Below are 18,439 nucleotides of genomic sequence, written 5' to 3'. Positions count from 1 at the left end.
TTGCTAATTTCTTAGATACAAACCCTGAATTATGATAATAGGGGAACATAAATATATTGTAAGTTCACAGGGCTAACGGCTTCGAAGCTGGGTACCTGGTTCTAATGAAGTGCACTGGTAGCAATCTAATACATGGGGGCATGAGATAGTTACTCTGCCTGCCATTAAAAATTCACTTCACTAAATCCCCAAGGTAAAAAAAAAAAAAAAAAAAAAAAAAAAAAACGTAGATGGGAAGATAATATTAAAATGGATTTGAGGGAGGTGGGATATGATGATAGAGAATGGATTAATTTTGTTCAGGGTAGGGACCAATGGCGGGCTTATGTGAGGGCGGCAATGAACCTCCGGGTTCCTTAAAAGCCAGTAAGTAAGTAAGTAAAGAGTAACATATATTTCTCTAAAATGTAGTGTAATTGCATTAATAAAATTTAAAACAATGATTAGGAGACACTTCAGACATAATTGCTTGCAAGTTAAGGTGTAATATTATTTTTGGTGTGAAAATTACGTTGTTCGTATGTGTAATACCTGCCTGTATTTCGATTAAATATTGCGAAATTCTTGTACATTCATTTATGCACGATTCAATAATTTTCAGTTGCACCGCACGAATATTTAGATATGTTGAAATTATAGGTTATGTTTACTGTACCAGTTGGCCCTTTCTGTCTAATTTTAGTGGTCTCCAATGCCCTGCCACTACATATGTATGTTATGTCATATGGAAATTATAGGTTATGTTTACTATATTTAACTTATATTCCTATATTCGCAATTATACATTATAATTAAACATAATGTCATGTATGACACCCGTCACATTCTATTTTTCTGTACTGAATTATTGTATTTATCTACTACGTATACTATTTTCATAGGAGTGGTATGGTAAATTTTCTGTCTACAGTTAAGGAAGGTAGATGTGCTAAATTAAAATCACAATATAAATTCGTTTTTTATTGAACCTCAAAATAGCTTCCATTCTAAACTTACATATTTTCATGTTGTATTAACAGAAAATGTGTCAATATTATTATAAATACAGAATAAATATGAAATTGTATTATAAAATATATAAGTAATACAATTTTATTTTAAATACAGATACAGAACTGAAAATTGGACCTAATTAAAACATTTGACTATCTCTATTTCTATTGTTTCCTAAGTGAATTCCATGCAACACTATTATATTTGAAGTCAATAGCAACTTCAACACGGTAGCCTATTTCTTTTGCAGGCCAGTGTACCATTTACAAAAGTTCCGCTATTTGTACAGATTTTACGCCACTAAATCCTGCTTTGCTAGTAAATGAAACTATGCACTCTGATGCAACAGATCTTAGTCATTCCACTTGCTGGCTGCCACTCTAACTGCCCATTGTCAATAATTATGCCTCTGCACATCCCTGATAAACGACTAAAAATAGGTTCTATTACTTCACTTTGTAAATGAATATTGTTCTGTTTTTATTGAATTTGTATCTTCACTTTCTGGATATACCTCATAGATGACGTCAATGACGAAGACGACATTTTGTGGAATTTCATATGCTAGTCAATTGCAGTGTATTATCGTGTCCGATTTCTGATAGCCTAACTCTGCTGAAATGAGTTTTCAAAATGTTTTTGTTTGAAAAGATATTGTGAGACAAATGTAAGCATGTTTACATGGTATATTTAGTGCATTTGTTATTGTTGAACGTGATATTTTAAATTCTATTCACAGAAACACATGGCAGAGTCTGCTAAAGTGCTATATGAAGTTATTCGTTGCATAACGTGCATTGGACTGGTAATAGTAGTCTTTGGACAATCTTATTCACATCTCCTGCTCTTCCTGTATGGTGGAGAGAGTCTGATTCTGGGGCCAGGCCCTACACTTATGCTGGCTCATTGCTTGGCTGTCCTTCTCATTGCTATCAATGGAATTACTGAGTGCTATGCTTTCGCGACCATGAACACACCACAACTTGATAGGTAAGTTATTAACCTCACACTGACATATTCTTATAAAAAACAAAGTATCTGGCAGGAGAGACGGAAATAAAATTAAAGGGTCCAGAAGAAAAACATGTTTAGTCACATTTTGCAAATTTTTCAGGAGAGCGTTTACAGACTTGCAGAACTGACAGTTTCTTCCAGTGTAAACCTTTCCTTAATATAGGTCAATTACAAATTATTCATCAGGTTTTAAGACAAATATCTGCGAAAACAAGGAGTGCAATATGTTTGTGCTAATCATGAATCGAAAGAAAAACTCTGAAAATTTACTTTTCCATTGTTGTAACTCTGGTACGTGTAGACAGACAACAGCACAAGCATATTTTCAAAAGGTGTCTATGCAGCAGAAAGCATTCGCAGTTTTGGAATATGAGAAGTTATTTTCCTATGTTACCATACAGAGTGCGTTCTGGAGCCAATACCAAAGTGAATATGTTTGCTGCAGTGTCTAAATCAAAGATGTACGGGCCCTTTTTTTTTTATGCAGATGACTGTGATCGGTATATCATTCCTTGATATGCTGCAGCAATGATTGTTTCCTCAAGTGACTGAGGATTCCAATACTTCATATTCCAACTTGATGGGTCGCCACTCAATTGGCACACTGAAGTGTGTCATTACCTGATCACAGAACCCCCCTCACCGTTGGATTGGGCAATGTGCTGAAGATGACTTAGCATTGTTATAGTGGTCTCCTAGATCCCCCAATCTAACGGCCTGTGATTTTCTTCTCTGGGGTGTGTAAAAGACATAGTGTACGTGCCACAACTGCCAGCAATTTTGGTTGAACTCAAGAATCGCATTACAGATGCATTTATGACCATTACCAGGGATATGCTACAGTACTGCATGTATGGGATGAGCTTCAGTATCACATCAATGTGTATCCTGTAACGAAAGGAAGCCACATTGAACACTTGTGAAGGTGTGTCCGAAACTTGGGACAGTTTCTGTTTATTTTGATGTATCATGCATTATTCTGTGCAGTAACATGAGCTGTTGCCAAGAAGTCAAAAGGAGAATAGAAATGGCAAATTAATCTTTTAATAGAAAAAGGAATATCTTCTGTGAACCCCTGTAGAAAGAACTAAAGAAGGGACTAGTGAAGTGCTTTGTGTGGAGTGTAGCATTGTATGGGGCAGAAATATGGACATTAAGACGAGGTGAAGAGAAGCGAATAGAAGCATCTGAAATGGAGAAGGATCGAGTATGTGAAGTGAACAAACGAGTAAGAACTGAAATTGTGTTGGAAAGAGTGGATGAAGAAAGAATTATGCTGAAACTCATCAGAAAGAGGAAATGGAATTGGTTGGGTCACTGGTTGAGAAGAAACTGCCTACTGAGGGATGCACTGGAAGGAATGGTGAACGGGAGAAGAGTGCGTGGCAGGAGATATCAGATGATAGAAGACATTAAGATATATGGATTATATGCGGAGATAAAGAGGAAGGCAGAATGTAGGAAAGACTGGAGAATGCTGGGTTTGCAGTGAAAAATCTGCCCTTGGACATAACACTATGAATGGATGAATGAATACATTATTCTAAGTGTTACATTTTCTTTATGCAGCTGCTTAAAACTTGATGAATCATTTGTAATTGCCCTGTATGCTTATGTTGTGGAACCAAGTGAGTTTCTTCCCTGTATAATTAGAGACTCTTAAAGATCACAACTTTAAAAGTCAGCTTCAATTAAAATATAAAAATTACTAAATTTGGACTAAACGTGTTTTTCTCCTGGACCCTTCAGTTGTTCAAGAACTTTTATACAGAATTTTAAGAAAATCATGAAGAGCCATACAAACACAAAATGTATACGGCAAAGATGGGTTTGGACAATGGGCACAAAAGATGTATGCATGTCCATGTGTAATTATATTGTGAAGTATGTTTTATGAGGTATGTTGTAGACAAAAGACTATCGTCTTCTCTCTGTAACAGTATTGCAGCTGCCAGGACACGGAGTTTTGCTGAGACAATGCCTTGTCATGAGAGACTCGTTATTTGAAATTACATAAAGACTTTTTTTTATTCCTATCGACTATTTGGATTCAATGTAGTTTCTCCATAGAATTTCTTCGGATATGACAAAATGCAATAGCTTCTCGTGACTTTCTTTTCCTCTTAATTTCCGCTCAGTCACCAGCGTAGCTCGGTCGGCTAAGGCGGTTGCATGCTGATCCGTACTTGTGCTCGAGTGTGGTTTCGATTCTCGCTTGGGCAGAATACTTGGTTGGGTTTTTTTTCCGAGGTTTTCCACAGCCATAAGGCAAATGTCAGGTAATCTATGCCGAATCCTCGGCATCATCTCGCCAAATATCACCGTGCTATCACCAATCCCATCGACGCTAAATAACCGAGTAGTTGATGCAGCATCGTTACATAACCAAGTAAAAATAATTCTATTCCTTAAGTGACTACATGTAGACAGTTGCATATCCTGCCATACCCCGTCTCCTGACTGATCTAATGCTAGTGTCAGAAGGTGGACAAGCAATAATATCATTTTAACAAAACACACTTTCTTGTTAGGAACTATCAGCACTATCAGGACAGCAATCTATTCTTCCCCTCTGTCCCAATATTTCGCATTCTTTCTCAACATTTATTATTGCTTTTGGGTTTCCCTGTTTCATTAAAGAAGCAGTCAAGTACCTATGACAACAATAAATTCTCCATGATCAAAAAAAAAATATATATATAAGCTTTTAGAAGGGCAACTAGTTAACTTTGCATTCTCTGTTTCTTCAAGTGTTCGTGAAGGAAGTGGCTTCTAACATGTACATATGCTTATATTTAGAACTATCTCCCCTCCCACCAAAAAAAAAAAAAAAAAAAAAAAAAAAAAGAGAGAGGAAGTTGTGTTAATGTGAGGTAAGTACAAATTGCAGGATGAAGATGCAGGAAGCTAGATTGTCATGTTAGTTACTGTTCTGCTTTTTCCATGTCATTTTGCATAATTATTTCCATTTACTGTCATTTAAAAAATACTGTAAATTGACAGTTATATTGCTACGCTGATTTCTGTATGATCGATGAATATAAGGTACAACAGTTATCCATCCATAATGAACGCTGATTGTTTCTATTCAATATACTTAGAAAATAATAATAATAATAATAATAATAATAATATTAAAACAATCGGAATGAGGGGATGGAGAAGCTTAATAGTAGATAAATAAAGTTTGAAAGCTGTTGTCCAAGTGGCCAATATCCAGAGTTGTAATACCAGTGATGATGGTGAATAATAATGTCAAATAATGCTTTAGGTTCTTTGTCTTCCACAATTAAGGAAGTAAGTGAATACAAATATTTTGTTTCTTCTGTAATTGATGCAACGATTAATAATGCAGTATATGGTAAAAACTGGTAATATTTAATACAAATTAATAATGAAAGAGAACTTCGTCACATAAGTCCTTGTTTGTCCAACAACAGTCTCCATGCATCTAAAATTTCACTTGATTTAAAAAAAAAATCCAGTTTGTAAAGATGATATTCTTGCTGGGTGGGTGACAGATTGATTGAAGAAGTAATACTTCTTAGATTGCTCTTACAAGAATTATTTTGAAGAGCATAAATTATCTCTCTCAGCACAGTTGAGGCGCGATAAACTATGTGCACATTCTGTTGCCAATGCAATGTCATTTAGCCATTATGGAAAGGTGGAGTGGTGCACATTGCAATGAAAAGCTTTTACAAAAGCGACGACAGTTTTGAGGCTACTAGGCGTAAATTTCATCATTGTAATGTATTGTGCCATAATCCAATTCTGTCTGCTCCTGCGACTTACATTTTCATCATTCAGGTGGTACATCAAATAAATCATCGCCAAATTCTCAACCAAAAGGCATTTTGTGAGGAGATTTTTTATCTTATGAATATGAAGAATTTATTGACAGTTTGTGGATGTCTGACGAAGCATATTTGCATCTCAGTGGTAGTCACTTAAAGGATGTTCTTTTCAAGAAATGAATGGGAGACTATGTACATTATGATCTCACGTATATCTATACTAATAATAAATCTGTAGCCGAAATTTTTCTGGTAATTTTCGATTTTCCAAAAATAATTGGTCCTAACATATATAATTAACCACCCTGAAACCGAAAATCGCTTTTTTGAAATTTTTGTTTCTATGTCTGTCTGTCTGTCTGTCTGTCTGTCTGTCTGTCTGTCTGTCTGTCTGTATGTTTGTTACCTTTTCACGCGATAATGGCTGAACGGATTTCGATGAAAATTGGAATATAAATTAAGTTCGTCGTAACTTAGATTATAGGCTATATGGCATTCAAAATACATTATTTAAAAGGGGGGTTATAAGGGGGCCTGAATTAAATAAATCGAAATATCTCGCTTATTATTGGTTTTTGTGAAAAATGTTGCATAATAAAAATTGCTTTAAAAATCATTTCCGATAAGTTTTATTCTTTGAAAAATTTTGATAGGACTGATATTTAATGAGATAAATGAGTTTTAAAATTAAAATAACTGCCATCTAAGGCCGTGTAATGAACAAACATCGGATTCTAGGGCAAATGCCTATTTTGTTTCTTTAGGAGAAAAGTAAAAATAATTATTAATATTTGTGTTTCATGGAAATTGAAAGGTATTCAAAGAGTTTTATAGTGCCCTAAAATGCCCTAAAACGGTTATTAGAGCCTAATTTGTTAATATTCGCCTAAAAATGCCTAACTCACTGTAAAGTTTCGCATTTTACTCTTACTTTTTATAATTTATACACCCATTCACTGCGAAATTTAAGGCATTTAAAAAGTGTAAAGTTTGCTTCACACCGGCCATGAAACCATTGATAAAGGAAACAAAATGTTTTGAATCTCACGACACTCGCAATAGATTTCACCGAATTTAACATGTTTGGAGCCATAAATGCCGACAAAGAACCAACCTTAGTTTTGAAGCAGGCAACAATCACAACATGTGCAGCTACCGATTCAGAGATATACTATACTATAAAAATGACTGTTTTCGGTCTGAAACCGATTAGCTGTACTGCCCTTCAGAGTGTCATAAAATCACAATTTTTGGAGAAAGAGTGTTTTTGAAATATTTATGAAAAGTCGTAAAACTGCGAATTAGTAGGGTAAACCGTTACAAAATATTTAAAAGAATGGCCCTCCTAGTGTTAACACTACCAGGAAATGCAACAATAAGTGGAACTTTGTATTTTTGTCCAATTGAATCTCAATAACAACGGTTCATTTGAATGCTCGTTAACAGTTGCTCTTTCCCTCACCTTATTTGTGTTGAGAAGTTTTGAGCGGTAGGACGTTTTCCTGTGAAGTTTAACGCGATAATGCCGAAAAATATAAGTGCAAAATCTACATTGATCCGGCAATGGCTAACAGAATATTCAGAATTCACTTATGATGGAAAAATAATATTCTGCAAGATTTGTAGCAAACAGGTATGTAACAATAGTTGAAATATATAAATTCTATTAATTTTAATGAGTAGGCCTATAATATTTATACATTGACTGAGCTATCCTGAGGTATAATTCTTTTTAAGACCACTACACTTTAACCTTTTAAATTCCGATAGTTAAAGTATTTGCAGGTCATTAAAATTTTGATTGTTCGAACCCACTAACTTTGTGATAGAAATACGGCAATACAACAATTAGGATTTTATTTTAATTCAGTTTACTTTACATTGTTAGATTTCGCAAGAAAAGAAGTGCCACCTAAAGCAGCATGTGCAAGGAGCGGCTCATAAGGCTAAAGCTCAACAGAAAAATCAACTGCAACAAACTTTACTAACACAGCCTACTTCATCCAATCTCAGCAGCAATTTCTATGCTGATTTAACCAGAGCGTTTGTTGCTGCTAACATTCCCTGGAATGCAATTGAAAATCCGGTTTTAAGACAGTTTTTTACAAAAATACTGCAAACAAAATATCCCATCTGAGTCGACCCTAAGAAAAAATTACTTAGACAGAATATACAATGAAACTTTAGCTTCCATTCGGGAGGATATAGGTGATTCTTACATATGGGTCTCTGTGGATGAAACCTCAGATCCTATGAATAGGTATATAGCAAATATGGTAGTAGGAAAACTTAGTCCTGATGGACCTTCGATTCCACACCTCGTATGTGTTAAGGAACTTTCGAAAGTGAATAGCCAAGCCATTGCTTATTTTGTAAATAAAGGCCTACAGTCTTTATACTCAGGTAATATAGACGATTCTAAAGTTCTGTTGTTTTGTACTGATGCTGCCTCATACATGGTTGCTGCAGCTCCACTTCTTAAAACATTTTATCCTAACCTCACGCATGTAACCTGTCTAGCACATGGCCTTCACAGGGTTTCTGAAACAATCCGGAATGAATTTCCTCTTGTCAATTCGTTTATTTCTAACACAAAAAAATGTTTTTGTAAAGCCCCATCCAGGATTTCAATATTCAGAGAGAACTTTCCAGATATCCCACTCCCACCTCACGATGGGGAACCTGGATTCAGTCAGTGGTGTATTATTCTAAGTATTTTAAAGAAGTGGTCACAGTTATTGATAAATTACCTGAAACTGATAGTGCAGCGTGTGTGAAAGCAGTGAAAGATTGTCTGAATGACTCACGAGTGAAAAACGATATTGCCTACATAACATCAAACTTTTCTTTCATACCTGCAAGCATTGAACAATTAGAACGTGAAAAACAATCTCTTTGTAGCCAAATAGCAATAGTAAAGGAAGCTCAAGTGAACATACATTCTGCATTGGGCGAAACTGGGAAAAAAGTTAAAAATAAGTGGGACAACGTATTAAATAAGAATGTAGGATTTTCATTGTTGGAAAAAGTATCAAAAGTGATATCGGGGGAAAGTGTAAATGTTCCAGTAAGTATTGATGTTTCTATTCTACCTAATTTAAAATTTGCGCCTCTCACATCAGTTTCGGTTGAAAGAAGTTTTTCTGCTTTCAAAATGATTCTCAGTGACAAAAGGCAAAGGTTAACTGTGGAGAATTTAGAAAAAATTCTGGTGGTGTACTGTGCAGATAATTATAATAAAGTCTGAGCATGGAACTGAATTTCAATAACTTAAAATGAGTAATCTTGATATCAATAATCATTATTTCATTAGTTTCAATATATTAAATTTGTGCAGCTCTGTTTATAAATATAATATAGTATTCTTTTTTAATGTTTAAACATACTTTTTGTGCGTATTTTAGTGTATAACTAAAAATTTCAGTGAAAGAAATAAGTATGATACCTTGATGTGCCTAAAATGCCTATTTTCATTAAAAGAGAGCCTAATTTTACAAATTTTGAGCTTATTTTAGGCACCTAAAACTGCAATTTTTAGTGCCTAAAAATCCGATGTCTAGTAATGAATTAAAAAACAAATGACTTCGTCTATAAGGGGCCTTGGACAGCAACAATCGAAAGCTATGAAAGATAACCTACAGATAATGTTTCTGCGTTTCTATGAAGTAATATCAGAAGCTTAATTAACCGATTTGTATAATTAATTATTAATTCACCATTGGAAAGTGTAGTTTCTCTAGATGGACATAATGCTATAATGTTATCACAGTAACTCCTGAGTGAATCGAGGACAGGTAAGATTAAAATAGATTTTTATGCACAGAAAACTTGATAGGCTATTCTGTATATTCGTTTCCTGTATTTCCTAAACTAATTTTTATGACCAAATGAGTGGTCTCTGGATCAAAATGATCGCATTTTAATTGTTTAATTAAATTTAAATTAAGTAACATAATAAACGATTTATCCTTCTATCAAACACGAATGTTCCCTGGATCAAATGTCCTATTTTAATTATATAATTACTTTATATTTATTTCTAACGGGTGCAGCGGAGCGCACCGGTACGGCTAGTAATTAAAATAAATAAATAAATCCTTTGAGTCAATAATCAACTATTTATAATTGCTCATTCCTCTGTTGGACTCTGTATTTCTGGTTTTTAGTTTTTTATCCCGTTGTTACTGTAGTATGGATTTTAATGAGTTTATTGTCATTGTTTTGATAACCATAATAAAGGATGTCCCAACAAGAACTCCGGATTTAATCATGTGAATAAATGCAACAGTAACAGATAATAGAGCAGATTGCAGTGCCGCCAACCCAACAATAAGAAGACATTGTTGGGACATTGTGCCATTGCATTGTTGTTGGTCTGGTGGCACTGGTATCTATTCTGTTATCTGTTTTTGTTGCATTTATTTATATTGTTAAATCCAACGTTCTTGTTGGGACACCCTTTAATTTTGTGGAATGAAATAACTACGATAATCGAAATTCCACTGTGGAGCCATTAGATTTCAGAAGATAGAAATGCTTTTTGTTCCCTTGTTAGGTATACTTAAAAATGGAACAGCAAGCAATGTCATTGTTTGCATTTACAGCACTTTATTATAATTTCTGTTAATTGTGTTATTATTTGCAGGTATAATCGCATCATGGCAGTGTTGTCTGTGTTGTTTCTCGTAGTTGCCTGGCTGCTGACGAGATTGTTTGGTGGCGTAGGTTTCATCCTAGCTAACTGTTACAACATGGGTGCCAGAATTGCTCTTGGGTAATGTATACTTTCATTTCAACTCTTTGTTTTTATACCCCTTATAACAGTGAAAATGTGTGTAAAACAGTGGTTAATATTACTACAGTTTTAGTGTAAGTAATGAGTAACGTTTCTTATTAATGCAGGGTGTAACCAAATTCAATACCCAAACTTCTAGGGATGATAGAAGAGACCAAAACAAACATTTTTTGTTAAATGATCATGGGTCTGAAACTAATTATTGAACGACAAAACCAGAAAATCTACTGTACTGTAAAGAATAAGGACTACAGTTATAACATTACTTATGACACTCATGCTTCAAAGCCATGAATATTTACATTACATTAATCAGTAAACACGCCATGAGTCAGAGTGCAATGTTTGTGACCACTCAGTACGTTATTGTTCATTGAGAGTAAAGAGACGTTCCTCTTGATTGTGGTTTCAACTGACAGTGCAACTCCTCATTTCTATTGTGAAGTCCAAGAACATTTGAATCGCAGATTTGGTGAGCAGTATATTGGTCGCAGTGGGCCCATTGGATGGCCTGCTTGCTCTCCGACCTCACCCCACTTGCCTTTTGTGTATAGGAGCACTTGAATGTTATAAAATGTTATGTTTTATTTAACGACGCTCGCAACTGCAGAGGTTATATCAGCATCGCCAGATGTGCCGGAATTTTGTCCTGCAGGAGTTCTTTTACATGCCAGTAAATCTACTGACATGTGCCTGTCGCATTTAAGCACACTTAAATGCCATCAACCTGGCCCAGGATCGAACCCGCAATCTTAGGCATAGAAGGCCAGCGCTATACAAACTCGCCAACCAGGTCGACAGGAGCACTTGAAGAGCCTATTGTACTAGACTCCAATTGAATCAGAAGAGCTCATCATTCAGGTGTTTACAGCTATTGACTCTCTACAGGACATGCCTGGAGTCTTTGAACTTGTATGACAGGCAGTGACAGGTTGTTGCAGAGTTTGTATTGAAGCAGGAGGCCGCACTTTTTAACAGTTTTTGTAAAGGATTACAAATGGAAATGATTTTGAAGCACGAGTGTCATAAGTAATTTTACAGCTGTAGTATCTTAGCATGTAGGCTTTCACGGCTGGTGTCTAGTTGAAATGGAGCTTCCAGGCTAAGATGCCATGGCCTATTAGTGAAGATATTCCCAGACGTTTCGTCTACTACTGCGACAGACATCTTCAGTGGTTAGGTAACCTAGGTCGAAGTCTTCTTCTAGGGGTGCATGTGACAACTGTTGCCACAGGCATCCCTAGAAGAAGACTACTGCGGCAGGCATCTTCAGTAGTTAGGTAACCTAGAAGAAGACTTCGACCTAGGTTACCTAACCACTGAAGATGTCTGCCGCAGTAGTAGACGAAACGTCTGGGAATATCTTCATCAGTAGGCCATGGCATCTTAGCCCGGAAGCTCTATTTCAAACAGCTGTAGTATGTTTATTCTTTAGAGTTTCTGATTTTATCATTCTATAATAATTAGTTTCAGACCCATGATCATATAATAAAAAACGTTTGTATTGGTCTCTTGTGTCATCCCTAGAAGTTTGGCTATTGAATTTGGTTATACTCTGTATATTTGGAGGTTTTATTGTTGAAAAGGAAGTAAATATATCAATGAACACATTTTGATTTATTTTTCTGCATAACCTACATCTCTTTGCGCACATTTTTCCTACCATTCTAGAAATTTCAGAAGAACTCTACTTCATGTGCCTAAGGCACTAACATACAGTTTCCTGGATTGCTTCTTTGTTTCCACACCATTGGCTTCACATGTACTGATTTACAAATTCAGACAGTTGGTAAAAACCTGTCATCCCATTCTCTCCATTAATTTATCCTCAGATGATACTCTTGTTCTTCCAGATTTCTTCTTTAAACAACAGAACCAGTTTTCTCAGAACCTCTTGATTAAATCCCCGTAATTATGAATGTAATATGGGCGTTATCTTAAATTGTTAAAAATGTTTTCGGACCTTGAGAAATACTCCTTATGCTTTCATAACACTTGTATCAGCTATATTCTATCGTTTAATGATAGGACCATGGCTTAAAACCAGAATTAGTAAACTCATTAATGCTTTAATCAACAAAATGGTAATTATGGAAATGCATAAAGTAACAAACGAAAAACCCAATTATTTGTCCAAAACTATGCTGCTCTTATTTGTTTATTTTTTCCATCTCATTTATTAAAATATTTATGATGCTTTGATGTTTTCAGTGACTTTTGAATGATCACAATACTTCAAACATTCAAGATGCAGTCGACCTGGGTAACATAGTTGGTATAGCGCTGTTCTTCTGTGCTCGAGGTTGCGAGTTCGATCCCGGGCCAGGTCGATGACATTTAAGTGTGCTTAAATGCGACAAGCTCATGTCAGTAGATTTACTAACATGTAAAAAGAACTCCTGCGGGACAAAATTCCAGCACCCCAGCGTCGATGATATAACCTCTGCAGTTGCGAGCTTTGTTAAACAAACCATAATTTAAAATTTTTTCAAGATGCATGTAGTTCAGCCGTAACTCCATTAATGTAAATTCTCTTCACTTATCACTACTACGACGACCAGATGATAGAACCTGTATGTCCAGGCATTCTATTATATGTACTGACCTCTGGTGCGGTGTTTTGCTTCTCGGTGGCTGAACATATCGCACTCATACATTAACCCCACTACTTAAAACATGTATAAAATCGTACCTTATATAAGATGCTGGAAATGTCCCCTCCCCCCCTCCACTAAACAGTCGTTGTATTCTGATTGACATGATTAAGTTCGGTCAGTAGGTATAATGTTTCTGATTTGATTTGTGCTACTGGTATATATGATATTTAACCTCGCAATAATTAGAATGCTCAATTTAAGAACAATGAAGAGAAGACAAAGTGTGTTCTACTACTAGAAAATCATACCGATTACACTGGGGAACACAGTTAGAGCTGACACTTATTTCTTACTAACTTTTGCGTTGGGAATTCAAATATGACCTCAGTTTTTTTCTATCACGTCAACTTTTTAAGATACAGGGTGCCCTCCAAAAAATGTAAAAATTGTAGACATAGAATGAAAATGAAGAAATATAATTACCTAAATGTACTTTATTCACTATTTTGTTCATACAAAGGATATATTACTTCTGTACTTCAAATCTTGTGCACGTCATTTCAGTTAAGGCGTAAATTTGCGCTTATAACTTTTCCTGGCGTGTGGCATCTGTGGACAATCCCGCCGAATGCTCCAGCAATAGTCGGCGAGCATATGTTGATCCCATCTACCCTGCTACCGTGTTTCCATAACCTTCAAATCTTGGTGAAATCGTTCGCCTTGTTCACCACTGATGGCACCAAGATTTTCCGGAAACTTATCTAGATAGCAATGCAGAAAATGCACTTTGATGCTCATGTGACAACCAAGTGCTTTGTATGAGTCCAAGAGTTTCTGGACTATTTTGGTGTAATTCTCTGCTCGTACATTTCCAAAAAAGTCTTTGACATTGTCCTTCAATGATAACCAAGCATTCTTTTCCAGTTCTGACATTGTCCCAATGAAATGTTGATCTCTGATGAGCTGCCGAATCTGTGGACCATCAAACACACCAGCCTTAATTTTTTCAAATGACAGACTAGGAAGTGCTGTAAGGAGGTACTTGAAACAGTCACCTTCAGTTGCCAAAGCTTTCACGAACTGTTTCATGAGACCCAGTTTCAAGTGCAAAGGTGGGAATATTATGTTTTTTCTATCAACGAGTGGTCATTTAGAATGTTTGGATCACCCGGTTTGAGGGTAGTTCGTGGAGGCCAATTGCTTTACACCCAGTGTTTCTCGCGTGCTCTGCTGTCCCACATGCACAGATAACAGGGATATTTAGTGTATCCACGTTGCTGCCCAAGAAGGAAACACACCATTTTAAGGTCAACACATATGACCCAATTGTGTTCGTGATATTTCAGTAACTCAATGACTCTCTTTATGTCTCCATATTCTTCACAAAGAGAAACTGAATGACCAATTGGGACTGACCCTAATAAATTGCCATTGTGAAGGAGGACACACTTTAAGCTCCACTTTGAGCTATCGATGAACAGTCGCCATTCAGTTGCGTTATACATTTCAATTCCCAATTCCTCCATTAAACCTCGTATGTTATGGCAATATACAAAACCACCATCACTTCTAAAGTACTGCAGAAAGTCACTTTCTCTGGTTCGAAAGTAGGATACCTTAGTTGCTTTTTCTAGCAGGTTTTTCTCACGCAGTCTGGATGCTAGGAGTTCAGAAGCCTTCTTCGATAGTCCCAAATCACGTGTCAAATCACTCAACTCATGCTGATCAAATCCCTTACGAACAGAGTCATCTTCAATAACAAAATTGCTATCACTGTTATCAGACACTGCATCACTATGTTCACTATGTTCTTCAAGAGAGGGTAATGTAACGAAAACTGGCACTGGGATTTCAGCTGAATGAGGTACTGGGCGTACTGCTGATGGTAGACTAGGATACTCCATGTTACATATATTTTTCTTGTTATATCCTGATGTTTTCACTGTGCAATAATAACAGTCATCTGAATGGTCTCTCGCCTCTCGCCAAACCATTGGTATTCCAAATGGCATCTTAGCATGTGTTCCCTTTGTCCACATCCGTAAACCCTCCACACACTGCTTGCACATGTAATGAGGTGCCCATGACTTATCCTGGTCACCAATTTTAACTTTGAAATATGCAAAATAGGCTTGCTTTACAAATGCACTGATGTTCATCCTCTGACTGGGTATGGTGAAACTTCCACAGATATAACAAAAAGAATTAGGGTTGTTTCTGCACTTCTGACGAGAAATAGAAGAGGTAGCCATGATCTGAAAGAATGCGGAGATACGTGTTTAAATAGAGTAAGATATTGACAGTCATACTCTAACCACGTTGCCCTGTGAACTCTCTTCTCTACAAGATCTTCCTCCCTCCATCCCCCCTCCAGACTGCTTCTTTATTGAACACTAGTGTTCTCCTCCATCAATGATACAGTAAATTACTTGGAGATAAACGATAGCGAGAGGGAAAAGAACTGGCCACCATACCCCATTATCTCCTGGCCTAGTTGCCTCATAAGTGATGCCTTGTTGATATCATTTGTGAGGTTCAGAACTGTCTTCGGACAGTTGACTAAACAACAAATAACAACCGATAGCAAAAAAAATCTGACGTAATAGAATAAAACTAACAGCAGTTTCAAAATCAGCATATAACCGCTTGTAGGTAAGCGATACAGAAAAGACCTGACGTGATAGAAGAAAACTAACTGCAGTTTCGAATTCAGCATGCCTATTTTAGTAAAAATCAGCTGAAAAATCGAAGTCAATAAAAAAAAAGTTCAAAATTGTTCCCCAGTGTTATTATTCTTGCACTAACAGCACATCAAATTCCAACTTTCCTATCATGAAGAGGAATTTCTTGTACACAGTGTGGATCTTCAGAACACCAATAGTGACAATATGATAATATGATATATTTCTCAATATACTCGGTCCTGCTGGCCCTTCACATTTCTGTATTCAGGCCAGCATTTCCTTACTTATACTATTTACAATTTTAACACAGCCGTGATGTGACCCTTGGAGCCTGTTCTTCATGTCCCTTTCACTTTCACTTAATATTCATTACTTATCCTATTCCTACATTCAACTTCATTCCCCTTTTCTCATAACTAACTAAATACTGCCATCTTGTAAATAACATAATACATTTAACCTTACATATTTAATATAGAACACATAACCCTCGTTGACTATTTCCCTAAAAATTTACCCTATTATTAAATACACTGACTAACTTCTTATACTACACATTCGCGCTCGCAGCTTAGCACATTTGTTACACTTTATTTATAACAATATTTGAATATAACTATTATTCAATAACCCTGAAAAAGTGTCGCAGTTCAATTTCAATTATCCATTACATAACTTACCTGCTATTATTTGAACCCACTAATACACCACTTTCTGAGATTATAAATAGTTTTTTCTTCTCTATTGTCCCCTCGTTTTGCACTCCTACTACAATTTGCACTCTCAATACTTCCCCTTCTATTCCCCGCACTTATTTCATTTCCTCGTTCACTACTCACTTCTTTCGATGGTTCCGCATTCTTCTCTCCCTCCTTCTGCCTTCTAACTCCAAGGTCTCCAACTCTGTTGCTATTTGATGCTTTGCTAGTTTTGCCGACTTGGCCTTGGGGTGACGTCATTCCTCCTCGTCTACTTGATGTTGCAGCCGCTGCCTTCGAGTTCATCGCCTGAATGGAATCTGATGATAATGCTGATTTTCTCAGACATCCTTCTATTGCAATCTCCTGTGTCACTGCCCTCTTGCCTTCCGCAACTTTACATTTTCTATTCATTCCACTATTGCTTACAATTTCTCTTACTCTCTCCCTTATCTCTATTCTCTTTCTTTTATCAGTGTTCTCATCATTTGACGATGCATTTAAGTTTTCTAAACATAATTCGACTTCGAATAACTCTCCATTAATTTTCAATTTATCCTTAATTAATTTAGTGTAATGTCCATTTTTTCTAGCTGCTTTCATAAACGGCACTAAGACACTCCTTCTACACCTCATCTCGTATTGAAAATCTTCATCTATACTAATGCTCGAGTCTTTCAATTCTTTCTTACTAAACATGATCTTCTCTTTAATCATCCTGTTTGTCAGTTTGACCAAGATTGGCCTATTTTCCCCATGACCCATTCTATACACTTTTTTCACTTCTCCATTTCCAATGTCAATACCAATGGCAGGCATTCCTGCAGCATTGCCACAGTGATGTCAGAGCTCAGCGGAGCATCAAACTTACCCCCTACCTTCCCCTTCCCCCACTCTATGAAAATACTGCACGTGTACGTGGCGGATTATACTGCATTGCTGTACTTCGGAGCTTCATTAGTGGTACAATGTCTTTTGCAGAATCATATGAATTGAGAGGATATCACACTTACAAGAATGACGGTTCTTTCATTTCTCATGTTCAGGATCAGTTACAAATATTCAGGACACGAACTTAAATATGTACATTCTTAAAATAGATCACCTGTTATACGAGTTCAAAGAACACAGATTCAGTGATTTTCAAAGGATGGAGAAAGATTTCAATATTTTTGCCACTCCTTTTCATGTTTAAATTGAAAATGTTATCCCAGAATTGCAGTTAGAGGTACTGGGTTTACAGAATGATGGCTTCTTGAAAGCAGAATGTGAAGGTCTACTGGGGGCTAAAATTTTTTAAAAGATGTCCAGCACTATATATCCACTGCTTAGACAGTTTGCTTCAAAAATAACGAGTACTGTCATTTCCCATAACTATGGTCCTCGAACATAATTATTGTCCACGATACAACTATTCAAATTTGTACTCCATAACGTAGTACCTTGTTTATCTTTATTTTTGCTGCACTGTAGTTTGAAGTTAAGTCACTGCAGCTATCTATGAACAGTTTATGTTACTTCTACAATGTTCATTGAATGGTTGTATCGTGAACCATATTTGTGTTCCAGGACCATAGTTATGGGAAATGACGGTATGTATTCATCAACCTAACAGTGCGAACAGCTGTTGTCTAAAATGAAATTTATAAAGTCCAGCCACAGATCCCGCTTAAGCGATGCTCATCTCCTTGCACAACTGAAATAGCATGCACGGATATAAATCCCAATTTCGAAGAAATTGCTTTGAAAATGATTAATTAAATATCACGAGAATGGACTATTCTAATTACATATGATAGGTAGGTGTGTAGTGGCGCAACTGTCTGTAAATCCGTCACTGCACTGTAGAGTGCAACCCCTT

General features: G+C 36.2%; 1 protein-coding gene across 1 annotated transcript in view; it reads left to right on the top strand.

Annotated features, from left to right (window-relative positions):
• Positions 1–18,439, top strand: part of LOC138705582 (man(5)GlcNAc(2)-PP-dolichol translocation protein RFT1-like) — an 84,537-nt gene that overhangs the window by 49,399 nt on the left and 16,699 nt on the right. The window contains exons 10-11 of the mRNA XM_069834185.1: positions 1,733–1,983; positions 10,450–10,578. Coding sequence (XP_069690286.1) covers positions 1,733–1,983; positions 10,450–10,578 — 380 coding nt within the window. The remainder of the gene's footprint in view (positions 1–1,732; positions 1,984–10,449; positions 10,579–18,439) is intronic.

Source organism: Periplaneta americana, chromosome 9 (assembly GCF_040183065.1).
Source record: "Periplaneta americana isolate PAMFEO1 chromosome 9, P.americana_PAMFEO1_priV1, whole genome shotgun sequence".
NCBI lineage: Eukaryota > Metazoa > Arthropoda > Insecta > Blattodea > Blattidae > Periplaneta > Periplaneta americana.
Note: the sequence above shows the minus strand (reverse complement) of the source record. Positions and strands in the feature narration are given on the sequence as shown.